The sequence below is a fragment of the Triticum dicoccoides genome, chromosome 7B, assembly GCF_002162155.2.
Source record: "Triticum dicoccoides isolate Atlit2015 ecotype Zavitan chromosome 7B, WEW_v2.0, whole genome shotgun sequence".
Classification (NCBI taxonomy): Eukaryota; Viridiplantae; Streptophyta; class Magnoliopsida; order Poales; family Poaceae; genus Triticum; species Triticum dicoccoides.
The window spans coordinates 467963627-467989790 of NC_041393.1; the positions used below are offsets into that span (position 1 = coordinate 467963627).

General features: G+C 47.1%; 1 protein-coding gene and 1 long non-coding RNA gene across 2 annotated transcripts; one reads left to right on the forward strand and one right to left on the reverse strand.

Moving 5' to 3' along the window:
- Positions 1-3918: 3918 nt before the first annotated feature.
- On the reverse strand, positions 3919-10841 carry LOC119341125. Its single transcript, XR_005164909.1, has 4 exons — positions 10716-10841; positions 5853-6022; positions 4959-5402; positions 3919-4316 (listed from the first exon to the last, which is right to left on the reverse strand). It is a non-coding gene; the product is annotated as an uncharacterized LOC119341125 (long non-coding RNA).
- On the forward strand, positions 6274-10181 carry LOC119341123 (probable LRR receptor-like serine/threonine-protein kinase At3g47570). Its single transcript, XM_037613007.1, has 2 exons — positions 6274-9331; positions 9621-10181. The coding sequence occupies exons 1-2, from the start codon at positions 6301-6303 to the stop codon at positions 10040-10042; spliced, it is 3453 nt and encodes a 1150-aa protein (XP_037468904.1). The 5' UTR covers positions 6274-6300; the 3' UTR covers positions 10043-10181.
- Positions 10842-26164: the final 15323 nt, after the last annotated feature.

Below are 26164 nucleotides of genomic sequence, written 5' to 3' on the forward strand. Positions count from 1 at the left end.
GCTCCAGTATAGGGGCCACCCCATGTGGGATTTCAACGGGGAGGATGATGCCACCCGCTGCGGTCGTAAGGGGCCGGGATCGGTCGCCGATCTGACGAAGATCTTGTCCGCATTGTACAAGGGAGAAGAGGAGGAATTCCTCCGCATCAATCCGCAGAGCGGATTTTTTATGAACAATCCTCCAAGCTGGGTAAGCGGACATTCATTTTTGCCTATCCGATCCGTACTCCCATAGTTAAATATCTCATTTTGTGATTTTGGCATAGGAACTGCGCCGGGCCGTAAAGGATATAAGCAGCCCACCTCCACAACCCGAGGATCCGGAACGGTTCCTCGATCCGACCTCCCAAGAGGATCCGGACATATCGGCGGAGCTGATCGACGGGGTTTTCCATCAACTGAGCATCGATAATGCCTTGGTCGCCATCACGGCCGATTACCCCGGAATACTTCCCGCCTCGCGGGTAACTGAGACCGAAGTCCCGATACTTTGAAAATGACCCATCCATGCATGTTCTTGATCACCGCATACCGATGGTGTTTCGCAGGGGGCGCCCTTGAGGCGGAAAGCCGAGCCCGCGGCGGCTGGCCAACAAGGGGCAGCACGGCCCAGCAGGCTAAAAAGAAGTGCAGTCCGGATCGAAACTCCGATGCAATGGTATGGCGCGTCACCTTACTACCCGGTTTTATTCCCGGGAGGCATACTAATGCTCGTGCCTATTCAGGAAGAAGAGCGCTCGCCAGACTGTATCCGGAGAGGTTGCCAATCAGTCCTCCGCTCGCCAGGCTCCAAAGCCAGGTCCAGAAGCGGAGGCGAACACGGGGCGTGCGGTTGATGTTCCTCCAACAGAGGGTGCCGACAGGTTATCTGCCACCAATTTTGAGGTGGAGAGTGCCATGAATCACAGGCGCCGCCGGACAGCTCTTCGTGACGCGTGTTTCTCCCCAGAGGCATTGGATGCCTTTAATTCGGGAGATGCGCACCTCCGTGCCGCTCAAAATGATCTAGCCAGAGCCACGGAGCAGTATGTAAAAGACATGCGGGTGAGAAGATTTGACAGTTATATATACCAGTAGCCCCCGAGACTTGAAATAGTTAGAATAACTGATTTAAGGATCTTTTTTTGTGCAGGGTCTTACCGAAAATAATACCCAACTGTCTCAGGAGCTGGAGGAGTGCAAAGCCCAACTTGAGGTCGCACTAGCCGCAGCGGGGGAAGCCAAAGAGACCCCCTCTGGTAATATATGCTTCAAAAGACAAGTAATTTGTGAAGTGCGGCGTGTGTATGAGTGTGACAATAATATTGCAGATGGCGCCGGGATAGATCCGTACAAGCAACAGCTTCTGCGCTGGTTAAAGGCCGGCGAGAGTGTGCTTACAAGGGTGAGGCAGGAGAAAAATAATCTCCAAGATGCCAACACCCAGCTGGGTGAGGAACTAAAGGATGTTCGTGCCCGGCTATCTGACTCCGTTAAGGAGAATCAGCGACTTCGACGCGGCATTTTTAGTAAGTGCTTGAACGAACTTTTGAAAAAGAGTTCGGCGAGGAAGTCGTCTAACAGAGCTATGTCTGTAGGTATGCTCACAGGCCGTCCTGCAGAGGAGATGCCCAGTTCTATGGGTGACCTGCTTCCCGAGCTCTTGCAACTGCATGAACGAGTTCGGCAGGTGATGAAAGGCGTCGCCCAGGCCTTGTGGCCATCTGTCTCCCTGCCCGAAGGCCTTGGAGAGCTTGCAGAGAGGCTTCAGGGAGCACGGCAGCGATTCCGCTTATGGAAGATATGGGCCTGCCGTCAAGGCGCCAGGGAGGCCTGGGCTATGGTGAAGACGCGGTACACGAAGGCTGACCCAAATTACATGGAAGGAGATCCCTGTGAGCTTGGTGTACAGCCAAGTAGAATTGGCCGCAAAGTATTCCCAACAGGACTGTAAAGTAGACAGCCTGCTAGATGGCATCGAAGAGAAGTATGCCCAGTCAAGTTGACTATGTAATTCAAGATGACATGTAAAATGCCTTCTAGCCGGATTGTAGATCGTTTGTCATAGCGGACCTTTTCGCTTCAACCTCGGGACCCAATAGTCCGGAGTGTGTACGAATACCCTCGCGGTTATATAAGAACCGGGGCATGCGTGGAGACCAGGCGTAGGGGTCATTAGTGCTTTATCAAATAAGTGCCTAACTAGTTATGTTATATTACATGGTTAGTAAGAAATATCTTCCAGGGAGAATAGTCCCGTTAGGGGTTCCTTTCACTGGGAGGCATGCCCTAAAGTGCACATCCGGACTGCGAAAAAAGCAGAAAAACATCTGGGGGCAGATGAATAAATAGGTAAGAAATCGTCTTTTAGTTTACCGACCGAATATTCCCTTAAGAACGCTAGCTTTCGGCTTCACCCAGTCTGAGGTACACATCCGGCTGACCCGGCAGTAACAATCGCAGAGGTGCTCCCTTTACCGCCTAGCCGAACAATCGGGAACGTAGGGGTAAGCATAGGAGCCAGGCAACCCATATTGGCCAAAACTTAAGTCATATCGATGCATATAATGGTGAATAAAAGGTACATGCGGAAGTGTGACACATGTGTTGGGCATGAAGCCCTTAGAAATAAGCTTCTGTTAAAAGAAGCCCCCGGGTATAATGAGCGCGGGTAGTGCGTCAAGTGTGTGCGAACAATGCGCGAACAAGCTTTCAAAGGCTGTAATGGGAAGGGGGGAAGAAGGAGAGAAACAAAAACAGGTAATATGTAAAATATAGACGGAGGAAGGAGACGAACTCAGAATCCGGCGCTAGGCGTAGAATCTTCAAAGACGGGCTGCGTTCCATGGGTTCGGCTCGAGTCGGTTATCCGACGCATCTCGCAGACGGTACGCTCCACCGGTCAGGACTTGGTCAATGATAAAGGGACCTTCCTATTTGGGCTTGAGTTTGTCCTTTTTCTTGTCCGGCAAGCGTAGAACTAACTCGCCAACGTTGTAAGTTTTGGCCCATGGGTGTGAGGATGTGTAATTTACAAATGTTCTTTCTTTGCGATGAATGATACGGCCAGAATTTGTTGGATTTACTGATTTCATAAGTATAACAAGCAACTAATATGCCTATATTGTGGAATGGACGTGTAATTTACAAATGTTCTTTCTTTGCAGGAATGATTTGATATTTAACAGTCAAAACAATTTATCTTTCTTGCAGGTCATCTTCAGAGCTACTGCTTGGATCCATACGTGGTCCTTACTCACTCCTATGGAATCCAGGGAGCCGCTGGTTACTGGTTGCAACCACTGGGAGATGGTAGCACGGGCTTTATTCAACCGGTTCGGATGGCGGCCGCATAACAGGATAGGAGTCTAGGGAGCTTATCCTTCTTTTTGCCATTCCGGTTATGTTTGTCGGCATGAGCTTTGTTTCTGTTCTTTTTTCGCTCCACTTGCGAGCTGTAATACTTTGACGACTTTGTGTTACTTTGCGAACTTTTAATAAGATGGCTGCATGCATCATTATGATGCAGAGGCCGGGGGTGTACCTCCATTTCCAAAAAAAAAAAAATTGTGGAATGGATGAAGTATAGGAGTATGTTTTCATGAGGAATCGTGCATGATCAGAAATGAGATGGTTTGGGTCCTGATTTTGGTACAATAGATATGTGTTTATCTAGGCTTTCTTTCTTAGATGCATGCATTTCCGTTCTGAGTTTCACTCGACAACCAAGAATCGTCGGCATGCGTGCACCTGAAATATAAACGTGTACTACTAGTAGTAAAAGCCATAGGCAGAGTAAGAAATATTTGACAAAATAACGCGTTCTTCTGATCCAACGTTGCAAGACTAGTCTGATGGATGCGTTAGTATCAGTGATCTGATGCCTAGGGATGCCCAAGTAACACACCTTTGGTTTGCACTTTGCCCCCATGGGGTTTATTTGCTCAAGAAAACACATGAGCGCCTTGCGCTTCATTTCATTGAAAAAAGAGAACAAGTACAAGCCTGAGAATAATTCTACTTGATCTTACTCCGCGTGCACTCCCGGTGGATGATGTCACCGAGGGTGTCTGAATCACACTGCCTAGACCCATAGGTACCAGTACCATTGATCAGATGCGTGTATTCAAGACATATTTCCATGCTTACAACAACATCAGTTATAAGAACAAGTGCAGCAGTTACCGAATTCACCAGTTACAATTTTGGGTTCACAGGGTATACTGAACAAGAGGGAACAAACGTATTATACTTTAACTAGCACAACAATAGGTAGGAGTTCCGAGGCAGAACAAGAACTTATGCGTTGGAGACGGGAGGCCTGGGAGTTGAATCGTCTGCAATCACAAGCATCCAATAAAACAACTGTTATATGACTTCACAGCCATTCATATTATAAAAGCTTCCCTTAACTAAGGTAATCAAATATATTGAAGTGTATATGTGAATTCCAAATTAGTTGAAGCTCTAGTTTTGTCACAAGTCAAACTTCTGTAAGTTTGACCAAGTATATAGAAAAACATGCTTATATGTAACTATCACACATATAAAATAAATAAATAAACATTTTACGAATCATTTTTTTCTAATGGAGCTAATTTGGTATTGTAGATGTTAATAAATTTTCTAGGCTTGGTAAAACTTTAAATAGGTAACAACAATATTGACTTACATTGTTCCGTAAACAAAACTAAAGCTTTCCGCTTTAACTGGTTGCATCCCTGCAGTACTCGTTACCATTTGTTGCATACCCTCACATATTGTAACCTAACAAACAAGCTAGATTGAATTGCAAATAAAAACTCTCTTTCGTTGATTTTTGTAAGGTGCCCGTGACATTCAAACTGCTTGACTAACAACTAGTTCACCAACATAGTTGTTCAACATAGTGTCACTTAATTCGTGAACCAAATTAGCTGTAAATGGCAAAGACCAAATATTGCGAAATTGAGTAAGAAAGCAAAAACATATGTACTCACGGCTGATAGGGCGTTCGGCAGGGACTTCGGGCTTGCTTTCAGCAGCAGCAACACCACCATCACTGGAAGGGCCAGGGGTGGCGGTACCTTGAGCAGCGACACCGGTTGGAAGGCCAGGGTCGGGGATGCTTTGAGCAGCAGGAGAGGCCGAGAGCGGAGAGCCAACTGGTGGTATCGTCGTCATTGTTGTCAATCCCAATTCCCAAAGCTCGCTCAGTTGGCTTGACGAGGCACAAAGAAGTCGAGAACACTAGGCACCAAATGTGTGCATATATAATGTGCATCATCCCATGGAGGCATCATCCAGGAAGGCACATGAGCGGTCATCCATTGAGCAGTAGAAGTCAGAGAAACTTACTATAGTCCAAGTGGCTAGAAGAAGCGATCAACTTGTGTACCATCACGGTACCTTCCTGGATTATCCAAGAAGGCATGTGCGACAAACTGCTTGTATCAATATCACAGAAAGTTAAGATTAGACGCCTGTATCTTTGTTTCTGGAATGTGCAAAAGACATGTGTATCTATTCTATAAAGTATCATTAATCTAGTTACAAGACGGCAATTCAAACTTGCCAAGGTCAGTGAAGTTTGGCAACTAAACTAACCACCATAACTGGGACAGAAAGCGACCACTCATATAAAGAAGTGGTTTTCTATCGTAATTAATTAAGCTATTTTGATAAAGTTCGCAAAAATCAATATTTACAAATGGAACTTAATATGCTCCTACAAATGTTGGAAAATTCTCACGGGTGCAGAACAAAGAAGGCACCATTGTGTCTGTTATTCTGTTACTGGTAAAACACACAGGCAAAAAGATTACAATCTACTCTACTGATATTTAAATGGTAAATCCTAAAGATATGCTCTGCCTGATAATTGTTCGCCATACCTTTCAAAAAAGTTTGTATTTGATTCATCCATTTCCCGTTCGAGTTTGACTAAGCCATTTCCAGCGGCTTGGACTTATAAAATAATTCTTTGACTAATATAATAGAAACACGTGTCATGAAAACAACTTTAGGTATTCAAGATGCCAGTGCTGACTTCTGAATCCCTAACCTGCCAAGATCAATAATGAAATCAATAAATTAATATATTCAAAAGCACTTAGTAGAGATATATAAAGAGCATCCTATGGCAATGCACAAGCATGTCTCGACCAACTTGCCAACTTGTTGCCATTTTGACTGTTGACTCAGAAGTACATCCCCCCTCCCCTCCCCCCACCCACCCCCACCCCCACCCCCGGCCACATATAGAAAGCGCTGTGATGCGCTTAAATCCAAATTAATCAAGCTAAAACACACACATGAAGCAATTTTCATCTAGCTACTAACATGGAACCATCTTTCCCTATACTCCTTTCTCTATCGACCATTTTGGTGGCCTTCTTCTTCCCCTGCACGCACTCCCTCGATGCTGCACCTCCATCTTGGAACAATTCTGGCGCCGACCGACAGACGCTGCTCTGCCTCAAGTCTGGCCTTGCCAGCAACCTCACCACCGGAGCATTGGCAACATGGCAAGACGACTCCCAGAGCTTCTGTCAATGGCATGGTGTGACGTGCAGGACCATGCAGAGCGCAGCGCCTCATGTTGTCGCCCTAGACCTCATGTCGCTGAACCTTACTGGTCAGATCCCTCCTTGCATTGGCAACCTCAGTTTCTTGACCAGGATAAACATGTCGGATAATAAGATCAGCGGCAGCATTCCTCCGGAGATAGGCCGCCTGGCGCAACTCAGACACCTCAACCTCAGCATCAACTCCATTGGCGGTATGATCCCTGATGAGCTGTCAATGTGCTCCCGCCTTGAGATCATAAGCCTGTCAAGCAACCTCCTGGAAGGTGAGATCCCTTCAGCTCTTGCTCAAAGTTCATCCCTCGAACAACTTGTTCTCAGTGACAACTTTCTTCAGGGGCACATCCCTCCCGGGTTTGCCTTGCTTCGGAACCTTTCTATATTATCCTTTGCTACGAACAAACTTTCAGGCACCATTCCTCAGTTCCTAGGAGGTAACTCACGTCTTACCAAGCTTGCTCTCAACAACAATGCGTTCACAGGAGAAATTCCACACTTCCTAGCGAATTCCTCCTCGCTTGCTTACCTCAACCTTGCATCGAACAAGCTCCATGGAGAGATCCCTCCCGCACTATTCAATAGCTCATTGCTTTACACCTTAAATCTCTCTTACAATGGTTTTTCCGGGTCAATCCCATCCTTCTCTCAAGCATCCTCGCCGTTGAAATATCTTAGCTTGACTAGCAATAACCTTTCAGGGAGCATACCTAGCTCACTAGGGAACTTTTCCTCCCTATCCTTCCTATTGCTTGCTCTGAACAACTTACAAGAGACCATTCCAGAGAGCTTAGGTGGCCTTGCAGGTTTGCAAGTATTAGACATGACATATAACAACTTGTCTGGCACAGTTCCTCCAACTATATATGCAATCCCATCTCTAACTTATCTTGGCCTTGGAGCCAACCAGCTATCTGGGAGAATTCCAACCAACATTGGCTATACACTTCCGAGAATTCAGAAGTTGGTAATGCAAGGTAACCAGTTTGATGGCCCAGTACCTGCTTCTTTGGCAAATGCCTCTGACCTAAAATACCTTGGCCTTCGCAATAACGCATTCGGTGGTGTCATTCCTTCTCTGGGGTCTTTGACAAACTTGGCCACTCTAGATCTGGGTGACAATCTGCTTGAAGCTGGTGACTGGACTTTCTTGTCCTCACTAACAAGTTGCACCCAGTTGCAAATGTTATACTTGGATAGGAATAATCTTCAAGGAGAGTTACCTACATCCATTGGCAATCTTCCGAAAAACCTACAGTGGTTGCTTCTGAATGATAACCAAATAACTGGTTTCATACATCCAGATATAGGAAACCTCAGCAGTCTCACTCTTATTCATATGGAGAGAAATTTCCTCTCAGGGAATATTCCTGCTACACTTGGAAATATTCAGTCTCTGTTTGTCCTGAATTTAGCAGAAAACAATTTTTCTGGAGAAGTCCCACGATCAATTGGAAACCTTGAGAAGCTAAGTGAACTTTATCTGGAGAAGAACATATTAAGTGGGTCGATACCTGCCAGTTTAGCAGGATGCAGAAGCCTGACTAGACTAAACCTTTCTTGTAATACCTTTCATGGAAGCATCCCTCCAAAACTGTTTTCTATTTCCTCACTTTCTGAAGGCTTAGACTTGTCATATAACCAACTAACCGGACTGATACCATCAGAAGTTGGCAGCTTAAATAATCTTGAGCTCTTTAATCTCTCCAACAACCAGCTATCTGGAAAAATTCCAAATAGTCTCGGCCAGTGCCTTCACTTGGAGTCGCTTCGTTTGGATGCAAATTATCTTGAAGGTAGCATTCCTGGATCTTTTATGAACCTGCGAGGCATTGTTGAGATGGATCTGTCGCAGAACAGCTTGTCTGGTGAAATTCCAAGCTTCTTCGAGTCATTCAGTTCTTTGCAGCTTCTGAATCTGTCCTTCAACAACTTTCAAGGGCCAGTACCTACAACTGGTGTGTTTGGCAATTCAAGTCTGGTGCTCATCCAAGGAAACAAAAATCTGTGCACAAATTCTCAAATGCTGCAACGACAACCTTGTATTAAGTCTACATTCAAAAGAAAAAGGAGTTCATATGTACTAATGGTGGTGGTTCCTATTGTTACCGTTGTTCTAGTCTCACTCATATGTGCCATAGCCATTGTACACAGAAAGCGGGAAGCAACTAAACAACCGATCAACCAGCATTCCGAGGGGTGGAAAAGATTTTCATATCATGATCTATACAAGGCAACAGGTGGTTTCTCTTCTATTAACCTGGTTGGAGTGGGAGGGTGTGGATCTGTCTATAGAGGTACATTCTTGGCTGAACCACGCATAGCTGCAGTCAAGGTGTTCAGGCTTGATCAAGATGGAGCATCAAAAAGTTTCATTGCTGAGTGTGAGGCCCTGAAAAACACACGCCATCGAAATCTCGTAAGGGCGATAAGCATGTGTTCTACATTTGATCCATCAGGAAATGAGTTCAAAGCTCTAGTTCTTGAGCACATGTCAAATGGTAGCCTAGAAAGTTGGCTTCATCCAGTAACAGAAAATCATGGCTCAAAAAGGCCACTGAATCTTGGGTTAAGGATAAGAATTGCGACAGACATAGCTGCTGCCTTGGACTATCTCCATAACAGATGCATGCCTCCTTTGATCCATTGTGATCTAAAGCCAAGCAATGTCCTTTTGGACGATGACATGTGTGCTCGTGTTGGTGACTTTGGATTAGCAAAGTATCTTTATGACCATCCATCCAAAAGCTTGATAGGGGCAAGAGGATCAATTGGATACATTGCACCAGGTGAGTAGACATTTCATTCTTTTATTGTCAATATATTCAAATTAAGTTGTACTTCCTTGAAAAATCATGTTTACCCCCTGCCCTTTGTTTCCAAAAGGAAATCATGTTTACCTTTACCCAAAAAAAAATGATGTACTGGAGCACCAGAATTATGTAGACCTAAATTAAGTATCCAATGTAATGTGCTTTCAATGAAAAAAATCAAATACAGTCATTTTCAAAATAATATCAAATATAATTGATTAAGCAGCTGAAAGGATTTCACAGGACATATTTGCAAATTTTGCAGAGTATGGCATGGGTAGCAAAATGTCTACTGAGGGGGATGTCTACAGCTATGGAATTATTCTGCTAGAAATGCTGATCGGAAAGAACCCAACAGATAAGATGTTTAAGGATGGACATGGTCTCCACAAGTTTGTGGAACTGGCATTTCCTCACAAGATTGGTGATATTCTAGAGCCCAATCTTATTCCACAATACCAGGGCGAACACACAAGTAAACCTTCAGGCCATGGGACACATGTAATGGTCGGCATGCAAGAATGTACAATGCAACTGGTGAAACTAGGTCTAAAATGCTCTGTGGATTCACCAAAAGACCGACCAACTATGCAAGAAGTTTATACTGAAGTCATGTCAATCAAAGAAACATTTTTAGGACTACATGAGCGAACAAATGAAATTTCTGTAATTCGTTTGCTCGAATAAAATCCATGGAAATTTCCATCTGTAAGTACATTCAGCAGTTTTACTCTAATTTGTATGTTTACACTGCTTGTGGGACCTGTGGCTTTGAGTTCAAGGGAAATGTCAGGAAGAAAAAGTTGAATAAACTAACTATTTCGTACAGTACTTTATATAAAAATGTGCAAAAGTCAGTTACCACGGCATACTCTGAAAAAATTGGGTTAAAAGCAACACTTGCCTAAAAAGCACTATATTCCTGATGTTTATTCATTTGCTTTCTTCGCTGTTGACCTTCACAATATTTGAGCGAAGAACTTTACCCAGTAACCTCCAGTATTAGTAAAACTGTAACTAGCATGAAAATATGTTTTGATAGCCTGCCTGATAAATAAGAGTCATGTTTACCTGACAAGCTAGACGGTCTAACAGAGTAGAATGAAATTTTCAACATAGTACATTCGGTGAGTAACATGCTAGTAGCATTCGACATTTCTAACAGAATTATCAAAATATGAACCCCTGTGTGTACAGACACATGCAACAAAATTTCGAGAAATCCCAGTAGTTTCCTCTAGTGCTGACGCGGCTAGACGGATTGCAGGAGAATCAGAGGAAACTGCGCGATCGATTTGGAAGCAACCGCTCTTTCCCCCCAACGAATTTCACGGAAGCGAAGAAGATCGTATGCTCAGACCTGCTCTCTCTTTGACGCGGAACGCCGACACAGGATACAGTCGTGGCTTGTCCTCGCCGCGGGCGAACTTGGCTGGCGGTGCCGGTGGCACGATCTGCCAGCTTGAACCCTAGACGGCGGCAGCGGTGGCCTCCGCAAGCTCCTGCCGCTGCCTCTGGGTCTTTTTTTATTCTTTGAGAAACCTTGCCGCCCCGAAGGAAAATTTTGGGGGAGAGACTCTCAGAACGGAACGAAGATGACGAACGAACGAACGAACGGCGCAATGGGCGCAGCGCACAAAAAAACTCAAATGATGTCACAACTGTGACACGAAGCACTTCTGCCCTGCATTTTTTACAATTCAAGTTGTCATCTAAAACAAAAAAAGTAAAAATTGATATCTAAAAAAAATTCACATGATTGATAACTAAAGTTGACATCCTCGCGCCACTAATTATCGTCAAAAATATTAAAGGTTGTCATGTGTATGTGCCACGCTTGTGGCACTTATCAAGGTTCCAAAATAAAGCAATCCACTGAAAAAGTTAAAGCAGATGTGAAAGATGTTTTTAGCAATCGCTGAATCAATGTTTGTACGAAGATCTAATTTTTGCAAAGCAATTGAAGAAGAAGCAAAACTATGATAAAAAATCAAAAGAAAAAGGAGTAACAGTTTAAAAAATAATTTGGCCTGATCGTTGGACATAAATGAAATACACTAAGTTACAGCGATTACTAATTATTAACCAAGTAAAACAAAATCTCCGTTAGCCTTTGGTCCATGGAGGTGCAGAAGATCTCAGACCACTGCCGGCGGGAGGGACGCCGTTCTCGTTCTTGTTAGGTTCAGTGTCTTGGTTGGGGTTGTGTGGCGACGGGGATGCCCTTTAGTAGAAATTGTTGGGGAACGTAGTAATTTTAAAATTTTCCTACGATCACGCAAGATCTATCTAGGAGATGCATAGCAACGAGAGGGGAGAGTGTGTCCACGTACCCTCGTAAACCGAAAGCGGAAGCGTTTAGTTAACGCGGTTGATGAAGTCGAACGTCTTCACGATCCAACCGATCCAACTACCGAACGTACGGCATCGCCGCGTTCAGCACACGTTTAGCCCGATGACGTCCCTCGAACTCTTGATCCAGTTGAGGACGAGGGAGAGTTCTATTAGCACGACGACGTGGTGACGGTGTTGATGATGTTACCGACGCAGGGCTTCGCCTAAGCACTAAGATGATATGACCGAGGTGTTGAACTGTGGAGGGGGGCACCGCACACGGCTAAGAGAACAACTGTTGTACCTTGGGGTGCCCCCCTGCCCACGTATATAAAGGAGGGAGGAGGAGGAGGCCGGCCAAGAAGGAGGCGCGCCAAAAGGGGGGAGTCCTACTAGGACTCCCTAGTCCTAGTAGGATTCCCCTTCTCTTTCCTTTCCGGAATACGAGAAGAGGAAAAGAGGTGGAGGAGAAGGACGAAAGGGGGGGCGCGCCCTCTCCCCTAGTCCAATTAGGTTTGGGCTATGGGGGCGCACGCCTCCATCTGGCCGCTGCCTCCTTTCTTCCACCAAGGCCCATGAAGGCCCATTAATCCCCGGGGCGTTCCGGTAACTCCCCGATACTCCGGAAAATGTCTGAACCTTTTCGAAACCTTTCCAGTGTCCGAACATAACCTTCCAATATATCAATCTTTATGTCTCGAACATTTTAAGACTCCTCGTCATGTCTGTGATCTCATCCGGGACTTCGAACAAACTTCAGTCATCAAAAACACATAACTCATAATACAAATCATCATCGAACATTAAGTGTGCGGACCCTACAGGTTCGAGAACTATGTAGACATGATCGAGATACATCTCCGACCAGTAACCAATTGCGGGACCTGGATGTTCATATTGGCTCCTACATATTCTACGAAGGTCTTTATCGGTCAAACCGCATAACAACATACGTTGTTCCCTTTGTCATCGGTATGTTACTTGCCCGAGATTCGATCATCGGTATCATCATACCTAGTTCAATCTCGTTGCCGGCAAGTCTCTTTACTCGTTCCGTAATGCTTCATCCCGTAACTAACTCATTAGTCACATTGCTTGCAAGGCTTGTAGTGATGAGCATTACCGAGAGGGCCCAGAGATACCTCCCCGATACACGGAGTGACAAATCCTAATCTCGATCTATGCCAACCCAACAAACACCTTCGGAGACACCTATAGAGCATCCTTATAATCACACATTTATGTTGTGACGTTTGATAGCACACAAGGCGTTCCTCCGGTATTTGGGAGTTGCATAATCTCATAGTCTGAGGAATATGTATAAGTCATGAAGAAAGCAGTAGCAATGAAACTATAATGATCATAATGCTAAGCTAACAGATGGGTCTTTTCCATCACATCATTCTCTAATGATCTGATCCCGTTCATGAAATACAACACATGTCTATGGTCAGGAAACATAACCATCTTTGATTAACGAGCTAGTCAAGTAGAGGCATACTAGGGGCACTTTGTTTTGTCTATGTATTCACGCATGTACTAAGTTTCCGGTTAATACAATTCTAGCATGAATAATAAAAATTTATCATGATGAAATATAAATAACAACTTTATTATTGCCTCTAGGGCATATTTCCTTCAGTCTCCCACTTGCACTAGAGTCAATAATCTAGTTCACATCGCCATGTAATTTAACACCAATAGTTCACATCTGTCTGTGATTAACACCCATAGTTCACATCGCCATGTGACCAATAACCAAAGGGTTTACTAGAGTCTATAATCTAGTTCACATCGCTATGTGATTATGAAAGTGCAACTATCCCTAGGTGGTTTTGGTAATTCATAACAACATATAGCTCGTTGAGCTAATGCTATTCCAAGACTATTATTTCAGGAAAGCTCAATGAATGGCATGGCATGGATGATGAAAGTGGATCCCTCAAAATACTAAGGACAAAGGAATGGCTCAAGCTCAAAAGCTCAAGACTCTTCATTTTACATTTTAGTGATCCAAGATCACATTGAGTCTATAGGAAAAGCCAATACTATCAAGGAGGGATGAGGTGTTGCTTAATGAGCCTCTTGCTTCAAAGTGCTTAGTGATATGCTCCAAAAACCCTCAACTACTTTCTCACATCCACATATGACCTAAACCCAAAGTCAAAATCGGTCCCACTAATTCTTTCTATCCGGCGCCACCGAGTTCAAATGTCATAGCCACTGCCACAAACCCTAGGCAAATCGGTCTCACCGATAGGGATCTCGGTCTCACCAAGATGGGATTGTAATCTCTCTGTTTCCCTTCGTAACATTTTGGTCTAATCGAAGTGAGCGATCGGTCCCACTGAGATTGCAATGTAAACTCCCTGTTTCCCTTTCGTAACATTTCGGTCTCACCGAAATGAGCGAATCGGTCCCACCGAGTTTACCTGACCAACTCTCTGGAAAGCTTATTACCAAAATCGGTCTCACCGAGTTTGTGTAATCAGTCTCACCGAGATTACGTTATGCCCTAACCCTAACCATATCGGTCCTACCGAGTTGCATGTCGGTCCCACCGAAAATCCTAACGGTCACTAGGTTTACTAAATCGGTCCGACCGAGTTTGTTGATTCGGTCCCACCGAGTTTGGTAAATTGTGTGTAAAGGTTAGATTTTTTGTGGAGGCTATATATACCCCTCCACCTCCTCTTCATTCACGGAGAGAGCCATCAGAACAAACCTACATTTCCAACTTACCATTTCTAAGAGAGAACCACCTACTCATGTGTTGAGGTCAAGATATTCCATTCCTACCATATGAATCTTGATCTCTAGCCTTCCCCAAGTTGCTTTCCACTCAAATATTCTTTCCACCAGATCCAAATCCCATGAGAGAGAGTTGAGTGTTGGGGAGACTATCATTTGAAGCCCAAGAGCAAGGAGTTCATCATCAATGCACCATTTGTTACTTCTTGGAGAGTGGTGTCTCCTAGATTGGCTAGGTGTCACTTGGGAGCCTCCGACAAGATTGTGGAGTTGAACTAAGGAGTTTGTAAGGGCAAGGAGATCGCCTACTTCGTGAAGATCTACCGCTAGTGAGGCAAGTCCTTCGTGGGCGACGGCCATGGTGGGATAGACAAGGTTGCTTCTTCGTGGACCCTTCGTGGGTGGAGCCCTCCGTGGACTCGCGCAACCGTTACCCTTCGTGGGTTGAAGTCTCCATCAACGTGGATGTACGATAGCACCACCTATCGGAACCACGACAAAAACATCCATGTCTCCAATTGCGTTTGAATCCTCCAAACCCTTCTTGTCGGTGTCAAAACCGGCGGATCTCGGGTAGGGGGTCCCGAACTGTGCGTCTAGGCGGATGGTAATAGGAGACAAGGGACACGATGTTTTTACCCAGGTTCGGGCCCTCTCGGTGGAGGTAAAACCCTACTCCTGCTTGATTAATATTGATGATATGGGTAGTACAAGAGTCGATCTACCACGAGATCAAAGAGGCTAAACCCTACAAGCTAGCCTATGGTATGATTGTTGTTCGTCCTACAGACTAAAACCCTCCGGTTTATATAGACACCGGAGAGGGCTAGGGTTACACAGAGTCGGTTACAATGGTAGGAGATCTACATATCCGTATCGCCAAGCTTGCCTTCCACGCCAAGGAAAGTCCCATCCAGACACGGGACGGAGTCTTCAATCTTGTATCTTCATAGTCCAGGAGTCGGGCCGACGGTGATAGTTCGGCTATCCGGACACCCCCTAATCCGGGACTCCCTCAGTAGCCCCCGAACCAGGCTTCAATGATGATGAGTCCGGCGCGTAGATTGTCCTCAGCATTGCGAGGCGGGTTCTTCTCCAAATTCCATATACTTGTCGAATAGTGTCCGGCTTCTTATAAATGCTGCGCTCCTTGGCTTCCACGCCCAATAATGGCCATCTTCCACGTGTCGAACAAATGCGAAAAGCCAGGGTATTTTTACACTTTGCCCCTAGCTGCGCAAATGAGCCGCCTATAAAAAGAGACGAGGATCTAGATCCGAATCACACCATCCCCCCTCCGCAAGCTTTCATCGGAGCGCCTCTGACAAAAAAATCCATTCCATCATGGACAGTCGACGCGGCTCCTCCTCTCACGCTCCCGGCCCTCAGCCTGGGGATTGGGAGAGATGCTCAGTCCCGCATAGCAAGCTAGTGACGCTCCAAACCAAGGGATTTCTTCCCCCAGCCTTCATGGTTCTGGCTCGAGCCGGACTCGCCACCTATAAGGGCGGAAAGCAAGCGGAGAGCGTCCCCGATCCTTCCAAAGGAGAGCGGGTATGCTTTGTCTCTTATCTGATAAGAGGACTCGGATTTCCAATACATCCGTTTCTTTGAGGGCTCCTAGAGTTCTACGGCCTCCTGCTGCACCACCTTACGCCTGCCTCCATTCTGCACATCGCGGGCTTCATGGCCCTTTGCGAACTGTTCTTGGGCGTCGAGGCTCATTTTGCGCTGTGGAAGAGATTATTCTGCCTCGTACCCCGTTCTCATGAGGGGTCAATATATCAAGTGGGCGGAGCCGAGTTATGGCGCATCGCCGGGACCGGATATCTATCCGGAACCCCGAAGAAGGCGTCCGAAGACTGGCCTTCGGAATGGTTTTATATAGAGACGCCCCGCTACCGGATCCCATTCGGACCGGCCTCCCGGAGTTCAGCAATGCTCCCTTGAAGAAATGCCTAAGTTGGCGTCCACGGAGCCCCCGGAGAGAAAACAACAGGGACGTCCTTTACCTGATGAACCGAATGAGGTTGCTAGCTCATTCCGGACTGACCATGATTAGTGTCATGGCCACCTGCATTATGCGGGGGGTGCAGCCACTCCAGTATAGGGGCCACCCCATGTGGGATTTCAACAGGGAGGACGATGCCACCCGTCACGGCCGTACGAGGCTGGTATCGGTTGCCGATCTGGTGAAGATCCTGTCCGTGCTGTACAAGGAGGAAGAGGAGGATTTTCTCCGCGTCAGTCCGTTGAACGGATTCTCTATGAACAATCCTCAAAGCTGGGTAAGCGGACATTTCCCTTTTTGCACATCCGATCCGTACTCCCATGGTTAGATATCTTACTTTGTGATTTCGACGCAGGAACTGCGCCAGGCCGTAAAAGATATAAACAGCCCACCTCCGCAACCCGAGGATCCGGAACGGTTCCTTGATCCGGCCTCCCAAGAGGATCCGGACATATTGGTGGAGCTGATCGATGGGGTATTTCACCAACTAAGCATCGATAATGCCTTGGTTGCCATTACGGCCGATTACCCCGGAATACTTCCAGCCTCACAGGTAACTCAGATCGAAGCCTAGTACTTTGATAGTGACCCATTCATGCTTATTTTTGATCATCGTGTATCAATGGTGTCTCGCAGGGGGTGCCTTCGAGGCGGGAGGCCGAGCCCGCGGCGGCTAGCCAACAAGGGGCAGCACGGCCGCGCAGGCTAAAAAGAAGCGCGGTCCGGATTGAAACACCGCCGTGACGGTAAGGCGTGTCACCATATTCCCGGGATTGATTCCGGGAAGGTATATTAACGCTGGTGCTCCTTTCAGGAAAAAGGGCGCTCGTCGGACTGTGTCCGGAGAGATGGCCAATCGAGCCTCCGCCAGCCAGGCTCCAACGCCGGGTCCGGAAGCGGAGGTGAACACGAGGCATGCGTCGGATGCTCCTCCGACAGAGGATGCCGACAGACTGTCTACCACCAACTCCGAGGTGGAGAGCGCCATGAATCACAGGCGCCGCCGGACAGTTCTTCGTGACGCATGTTTCTCCCAAGAGGCGTTGAACGCCTTCAATTCGGGAGACACGCACCTCCATGCCGCTCAAGATGGTCTAGCCAGAGCCACAGAGCAGTATGTAAAGGACATACGGGTGAGGAGATTTGACAGTTATATATGCCAGTAGCCCCCGAGACTTAAAATAGTTAGGAGAACTGATTTAAGGATCATTTGTTATGCAGGATCTTACGGAAAAGAATACCCGACTGTCTCAGGAGCTTGAAGAGTGCAAGGCCCAGCTTGAGGCCGCACTAGCCGCCATAGGGGGAGCCACAGAGACCCCCTCCGGTAATATATACTTCGAAAGATAAGTAGTTTGTGAAGTGCGGCGTGTGCATAAGTCTGACAATAATATTGCAGATGGCGCCGGACTAGATCCGGACAGGCAACAGCTCCTGCGCCGGTTAAAGGCCGGCGAGAATGTGCTTACAAGGGTGAGGCAAGAGAAAAATAATCTCCAAGATGCCAACACCCAGCTGGGTGAGTAACTGAAGGATGTTCGAGCCCAGCTGTCTGACTCCGTTAAGGAGAATCGACGGCTTTGTCGCGGCATTTATAGTAAGTGATTGAGCAAACTTTTGAAAAGAAGAGTTCGGCGAGGAAGTCGATTAACAGAAATATGTCTGTAGGTATGCTCACAGGTCGTCCTGCAGAGAAAATGCCCGGTTCAACAGGTGACCTACTTCCCGAGCTGCTGCAACTGCACGAACGAGTTCGGCAGGTGATGAGAGGCGTCGCCCAGGCCTTGTGGCCATCCATCTCCCTACCCGAAGGCCTTGGAGAGCTTGCCGAGAAGCTTCAGGGAGCACGGCGGCACTTCCGGCTATGGAAGATATCGGCCTGCCATCAAGGCGCCAGGGAGGCCTGTGCCATGGTGAAGACGCGGTATACGAAGGCTGACCCAAACCACATGGTCGAGGTCGGACCTGTGGGGCCCGATGGGAAGGAGATCCCTGTGAGCTTAGTGTACGGCCAAGTAGAGTTGGCCGCAAAGTATTCCCAGCGGGACTGTAAACTAGACAGCTTATTAGATGGTATTTAAGAGGAATACGATCAGTCAATTTGACTATGTAATTTAAAGTGACATGTAAAATGCCTTCTAGCCGGATTGTAGATCGTTTGTCGTAGCAGACCTTTTCGCTTCAACCTCGGGACCCGACAGTCCGGAGTGTGTCCGAATACCCTCGCGGTTATGTAAGAATCGGGGCATGCGTGGAGACCAGGCGTAGGGGTCATGAGTGCTTTATCAGACAAGTGCCCAACTAGTTATGTTATATTACATGGTTACTAAGAAACATCTTCCAGGGAGAATAGTTCCGTTAGGGGTTCCTTTCCCTAGGAGGCATGCCCTAAAGTGCATGTCCGGACTGCAAAAAAAGCGGAAAAACATCTGGGGGCAGATAAATGAATAAGTAAGAATTCGTCTTTTAGTTCACCGACCGAATATTCCCTTAAGAACGCTAGCTTTCGGCTTCACCCAGTCTGAGGTACACGTCCGGCTGACCCAGCGGTAACAATCGCAGAGGTGCTCCCTTTACCACCTAGCCAAACAATCGGGAACGTAGGGGTAAGCACAGGAGCCAGGCAACCCAGCTTGGCCAAAACTTAAGTCATATCGATGCATATAATGGTGAATAAAAGGTACATGCGGAAGTGTGACACATGTGTTGGGCATAAAGCCCATATAAATAAGCTTCTGTTAAAGAAGCCCCCAGGTATACTGAGCGCGGATAACACGTCAAGTGTGTGCGAACAGTGCGTAAACGAGCCTTCAACGGCTTCAGAAAAAAGGAGGGAGAAGGAGAGAAATAAAAGATAGTTAAGGTATAAAATATAGACGGAGGAAGGAGACGAACTCAGAGTCCGGCGCTAGGCATAGAATCTTCGGAGACGGGCTACGTTCCATGGGTTTGGCTCAAGTCGGTTATCCGATGCGTTCCGCAGACGGTATGCTCCGCCGGTCAGGACTTGGTCGATGATGAAGGGACCCTCCCATTTGGGCTTGAGTTTGTCCTTTTTCTTGTCCGGCAGGCGTAGAACTAATTCGCCAACATTGTAAGCTTTGGCCCGTACTTCTCTGCTTTGGTATCTTCAAGCCTGTTGTTGATAGAATGCGGAACGGGCTTTTGCCACGTCGTGCTCCTCCTCCAAGGCGTCCAAACTGTCCTGCCGATCGGGCTCGGCTTCTCTTTCTTCGTACATGCACACGTGAGGTGAGTCATGAATTATGTCGCAGGGCAAAACTGCCTCTGCGCCGTACACCATAAAAAATGGTGTGAATCCGGTAGTGCGATTTGGCATGGTCCACAGCCCCCAGAGTACGGAGTCGAGCTCCTCTACCCAGTGCGTATTAGATTCCTTGAGGGACCGCACTAGTCTGGGTTTAATGCCGCTCATGATTAGGCCATTTGCTCACTCGACTTGACCATTAGTTTGAGGGTGATATACTGAAGCGTAGTCGAGCTTGATGCCCATGTTTTTGCACCAGAGTTTGACCTCGTCGGCCTGAAGTTCATGCCATTATCAGTGTTGATGCTATGGGGGACGCCGTAACGGTGTACTACCCCTGATATGAAGTCTATCACCGGTCCGTATTCGGCCGTCTTAACAGGCTTTTCCTCTATCCATTTGGTGAATTTATCCACCATGACCAATAGGTATTTTTGCTTGTGGGTTCCTCCTTTAAGGGGTCCAACCATATCAAGCCCCCAGACCGCGATCGGCCAGGTGATGGATATAGTTTTGAGGGTGGTAGGTGGCATGTGGCTTTGATTAGCAAAGAGCTGGCATCCGACGCATTGTTGGACCAAGTCCTGAGCATCTGCCCGGGCCGTCGGCCAATAAAATCCTGTACGGAAGGCCTTGCCTACAAGGGCCCGGGCTGCGGCGTGGTGCCCGCCGAGTCCGGCATGAATTTCAGCCAGGAGATTCTGCCCTTCCTCTTCGGAGATACACCTTTGAAGGACTCCGGTTGTGCTTTTCTTATAAAGCTCTCCCTCATGAACCTTATAGGCTTTAGATCGCCGCACTATGTAGCGGGCCTCATTTTGGTCCTTGGGGAGTTCCTGCCTAGTTAGGTAGGCTAGGAATGGTTCTGTCCACGGGGCAATGACTGCCATTATTGTGTGGGCTGACGGTGTTATTTCGTTGGCAGAACCACCAACTATGTCAGAATATTCGGTGTGGGGTAGTGTGGTTGGGTCCGGGATGTTATTTCCGGACTTTCCCTCCCATAATACGGATGGCTTGAAAAGCCTTTCTAGGAAAATGTTGGGAGGGACGGTATCGCGCTTTGCGCCAATGCGTGCCAACATGTCTACTGCCTGGTTGTTCTCCCGGGCTATATGGTGAAATTCGAGCCCCTCAAACCGAGCTGACATTTTTAGGACGGCGTTGCGATAAGCTGCCATTTTCGGATCCTTGGCATCAAAGTATCCATTTATTTGGGATATCGCGAGGTTTGAATCCCCGCGGTCCTCTAGGCGCTGAATGCCCATGGAGACTGCCATCCGGAGACCATGTAGAAGGGCTTCGTGTTCAGCTGCGTTGTTGGAGTCCGTGTACATTATCTGAAGTACGTATTGGACTGTATCTCCAGTTGGGGACGTCAGAACGACGCCAGCCCCCAAGCCAGCCAACATTTTGGAGCTGTCGAAGTGCATGATCTAGTTGGAATATGTGCCGTACTCTTTAGGGAGTTCGGCTTTAGTCCATTCGGCAACGAAGTCGGCCAAAACTTGCGACTTAATAGCTCGTCGTGGCTTGTAGGTTATGTCGAACGGGAGGAGATCGATGGCCCATTTGGCAATCTGGCCCGTTGCGTCACGGTTGTTTATAATGTCATTAAGAGGTACTTCAGAGGCTACTGTTATCGAACACTCTTGGAAGTAGTGTTGCAACTTCCGGGATGCTATGAACACCGCGTATGCTATCTTTTGATAGTGCGGGTACCGTGACTTGCACGGAGTTAGGACAGTGGACATGTAGTAAACTGGTTTTTGGAGAGGGAACTTGTGTCCGTCCGTTTCTCATTCGACAACGAGCACTGCGCTTACAACTTGATGGGTTGCCGCGATGTATAATAGCATTGGTTCGCCCATGTTGGGCGCGGCCAGGACCGGATTTGTTGCCAATATGGCTTTGATTTCTTCGAGTTCGGCCGTGGCGGCATCCGTCCACTCGAAGTGTTCTGTGCGCCGCAGGAGGCGATAAAGGGGTAATGCCTTTTCTCCTAAGCGGGAGATAAAGCGGCTTAGAGCCGCCACGCATCCAGTCAATTTTTGCATTTATTTGAGGTCTTTTGGGATATCCAATTGTGACAGAGCTCGGATCTTGGCTGGGTTTGCTTCAATTCCTCTACCGGATATAATGAAGCCCAAGAGCTTTCCGGTTGGTACGCCGAAAACGCATTTTTTCGGGTTGAGCTTAATGTCATATGCTCGGAGATTGTCGAATGTGAGCCTCAAGTCGTCTACTAGAGTTTCGACATGCTTGGATTTGACGACCACATCATCTACGTATGCCTCCACTGTTTTGCCGAACTGGTTTGCCAGACATGTCTGAATCATGCGCTGATATGTTGCGCCGGCGTTTTTGAGCCCGAAGGGCATTGTGTTAAAGCAATATGGGCCGTATGGAGTGATGAATGCCGTTGCGGATTGGTCTGGCTCTGCCATCTTAATTTGGTGGTAGCCGGAGTATGCGTCGAGGAAGCACAGTGAATCGTGTCCTACGGTAGCGTCGATAATTTGATCGATGCGGGGAAGGGGGAAGGGATCCTTTGGGCCAAGCCTTGTTAAGGTCCTTGAAATCGACACACAGGCGCCAGGATTTGTCCTTCTTTGGTACCATTACCAAGTTTGCTAGCCAGTCCGGATGTTTTATATCTCTGATGAATCCGGCCTCCAATAGTTTGGCTAGCTCCTCTCCCATGGCCTGTCTCTTTGGTTCAGAGAAACGCCGAAGAGTTTGTTTGACTGGCTTGAATCCTTTTAGGATATTTAGGCTGTGCTCGGCCAGCCGGCGTGGGATTCCTGGCATGTCTGAGGGGTGCCAGGCAAAGATATCCCAATTTTCGCATAGGATTCTCGTAGTGCGGCATCTACATCAGGGTTTAATTGTGCCCCGATGGAGGCAGTTTTTATAGGGTCCGTTGGATGGACTTGGAATTTGACTATTTCGTCCGCCGGTTTAAAAGAGGTGGACTTGGATCTCTTATCGAGTATCACATCGTCCCTGTTCACCATCGAGCGCAGCGCAGTGAGTTCCTCGGCTGCTAGGGCTTCGGATAGTGCCTCAAGGGCAAGTGCTGCTGTTTTATTTTTGGCGCGGAGTGCTATGTCCGGGTCACTAGCAAGAGTGATGATTCCGTTGGGTCCGGGCATTTTGAGCTTCATGTACCCGTAATGGGGTATAGCTTGAAAATTGTGAATGCCTCTCGCCCTAATAGAGCGTGGTATCCGCTGCTGAACGGAGCCACTTGGAATGTGACCTCCTCGGACCTGTAATTATTCGGCGTGCCGAACACCACATCTAGTGTGATTTTTCCTATACAGCATGCTTCCCGACTGGGGATTATTCCTCTAAAGGTTATGCTGCTTCGCTCAATGCGGCTCCAGTCAATTTCCATTTTTCGAAGGGTTTCCTCGTAAATGAGGTTTAATCCACTGCCGCCATCCATGAGTACCTTGGTAAGGCGAAAGCCGTCCACTATTGGACTGAGGACCAATGCGGCTGGTGCTCGGGCTGTTCGGAATTTAGGTTCGTCACTGGCATTAAAGGTAATAGCCGTGTCACTCCATGGATTTATTGTTGCTACCTTGTGGACTTCGGCAAGGCTGTGGAGTGTTCGTTTCCGCATATTATTTGATGCGAAAGTTTTGAAGATTGTTAATACCGTACTGGTATTGCTGGGGTGGTGCTCTGGAGCTAGAATCTCTTCGCCACTTTTGGCCACCTGCCGTAGTATCCAACATGCTCTAAGGCTATGAGTTGGTGTGGCGCCCTCTGTACTATGAATTTTGCAGGGTCCATTGAGCCATCCCTCCAGTACGGTTTGATGCCCTTTAGAGGGTTTTTGCTTTTTGGTATTTGTCCCAGGTGCCTGGTAATGATGCACCCTTTTACTTTGGACTAGGGTTGTGTTCAAGGCCGGATTATCCCAAAATTTGATTTCGGTTTTCCAAGCGCTCTCCATCGCACAATACTTTCGTATGATGGACGCCAAGTCAGCAAAGCGTGTAATTTCGCGATGACTTGCGGCGTTGAGGATTCGTTCGTTCGTGCAATTAATGCAGAAGAATGAAATTGCGTCCTCTTCACGGCAGTCCTTTATCCTGTTCATGACCAGGAGGAATCTGGCCCAGTAATGATGTACTGTTTCAGCGAGCTCTTGACGGATTTAGGATAGATCGCTTATGTTTGGGTGGGCGGGTGGAGTTAAATTCCGAACTCCGTCCGATCTAAGACTCAGGGGCCAAGAAGTTTCCGAACTTGGAAGCTTAGGCTCTTGGACGTTGTCTGATGAATCTAGCCCACTGCCTGACTTTAAGTTCAGTGCTTGAGTGGTGTTCTCACCTCCACGGGGATCCGGCATGGAGGGGTCAGGAATCCGGACATAGCTAGTCCTTAAGATAGAAGAAGGGTCGTCGTATTGTTCCTCTACCACAGCAACGTGGTGGGTAGCCTGGGGAGAGTTAATCTCTCTCAGTTCGGTTTTCGGCCCAATCTGGTCATAGTCTGTAGCGACTCCCAGGACGGCGATGCGATCCAAGAGCTCGTTTAAGGAAGAGAGCTCCATCGGATCTAACTGCTCGGCGAATTCCGAGTTGACGTGAAGATTGCTTTTGATGACCCGAGAAGTCATCATCGGCACGGCGGCCGAACAGGCGGTCATAAGAAAACCGCCTAGCTGGAGAGTTTGGCCGATGGCCAAAGCTCCTTTAGCAACGGTGCCGTCTTTAAAGACGGGACGAGGCATCCTTCTTGATGGCGACGGCACAGAGGAACTCTCAATGAAAGCACCAATGTCGGTGTCAAAACCGGCGGATCTCGGGTAGGGGGTCCCGAACTATGCGTCTAGGCGGATGATAACAGGAGACAAGGGACACGATGTTTTTACCCAGGTTCGGGCCCTCTCGGTGGAGGTAAAACCCTACTCCTGCTTGATTAATATTGATGATATGGGTAGTACAAGAGTAGATCTACCACGAGATCAAAGAGGCTAAACCCTAGAAGCTAGCCTATGGTATGATTGTTGTTCGTCCTACGGACTAAAACCCTCCGGTTTATATAGACACCGGAGAGGGCTAGGGTTACACAGAGTCGGTTACAATGGTAGGAGATCTACATATCTGTATCGCCAAGCTTGCCTTCCACGCCAAGGAAAGTCCCATTCGGACAAGGGACGGAGTCTTCAATCTTGTATCTTCATAGTCCAGGAGTTTGGCCGACGGTGATAGTTTGGCTATCCGGACACCCCCTAATCCGGGACTCCCTCACTTCTCTTTACATTCTTGCAAGTTGCATGCTTTAATTTCCGCTCCTCATATACTCTTTGCATGCTTGCTTGTATTGTGTGATGATTGCTTGACTTGTCCAAAGATAGCTAAAATCTGCCAAACTCTAAAATTGGGAAAAGGTTAAGTTTTTAATTGGTCAAGTAGTCTAATCACCCCCCTCTAGACATACTTCAAGGTCCTACAAGTGGTATCGGAGCTTTGGTCTCCATTTGCTTTGATTTCCATAGCTTTTGGTGGTCATAGCCTTGGTTTCACAACCTAGGAGAGTATGGCGTCTAGCGAGGGAAATTATCACCGTAGAGGTCCTTACTTTGATGGTACTAATTTTGCTAGTTGGAAGCATAAGATGAAAATGCATATTCTTGGACATAACCCCGCCGTTTGGGCTATTGTGTGTATTGGCTTGCAAGGTGAATTCTTTGATGGGAGAGAGCTGAACCGTGAAGCTAGCGCGGAAGAATTGAAGATGCTGCAATACAACGCTCAAGCTTGTGATATCCTCTTCAATGGCTTGTGCCCCGAAGAATTCAACAAAATCAGCCATCTTGAGAATGCAAAGGAAATTTGGGATACTTTGGTTGATATGCATGAAGGTACCGACTCCGTCAAGGAATCCTAGTTGGATGTGCTCCAAAGTCAGCTTGACAAGTTCAAAATGAAGGATGGTGAAGGTGTCGTTGAAATGTACTCTAGGCTTGCTCTTATCACAAATGAGACTGCCGGCTTAGGGAGTGAAGAGATGACCGACAGATTCATCATCAAGAAGATCCTAAGAGCATTTGATGGAAAGTATGATACTGTGTGCACATTGATCCAAATGATGCCAAATTACAAAGATCTCAAGCCAACGGAAGTCATTGGAAGAACTGTTGCTCATGAGATGTCACTCAAGGATAAGGAGGAACTTCACAACAAGTCAAGTGGTGCTTACAAAGCCTCATGTGAAGCCTCCACATCATCAAGTGAGAAACAAACCTTCAATGAAGAATTGAGCTTAATGGTGAAGAACTTCAACAAATTCTACAAGAGTAGAAGCAAAGAAAGAAGCTCTAAGTCAAGGTCCTACAATGACAAAAGATCTTCTAGTCGAGAGCGCAATTGCTACAATTGTGGGAGACCCGGACACTATTCCAATGAGTGTACGGCACCCTACA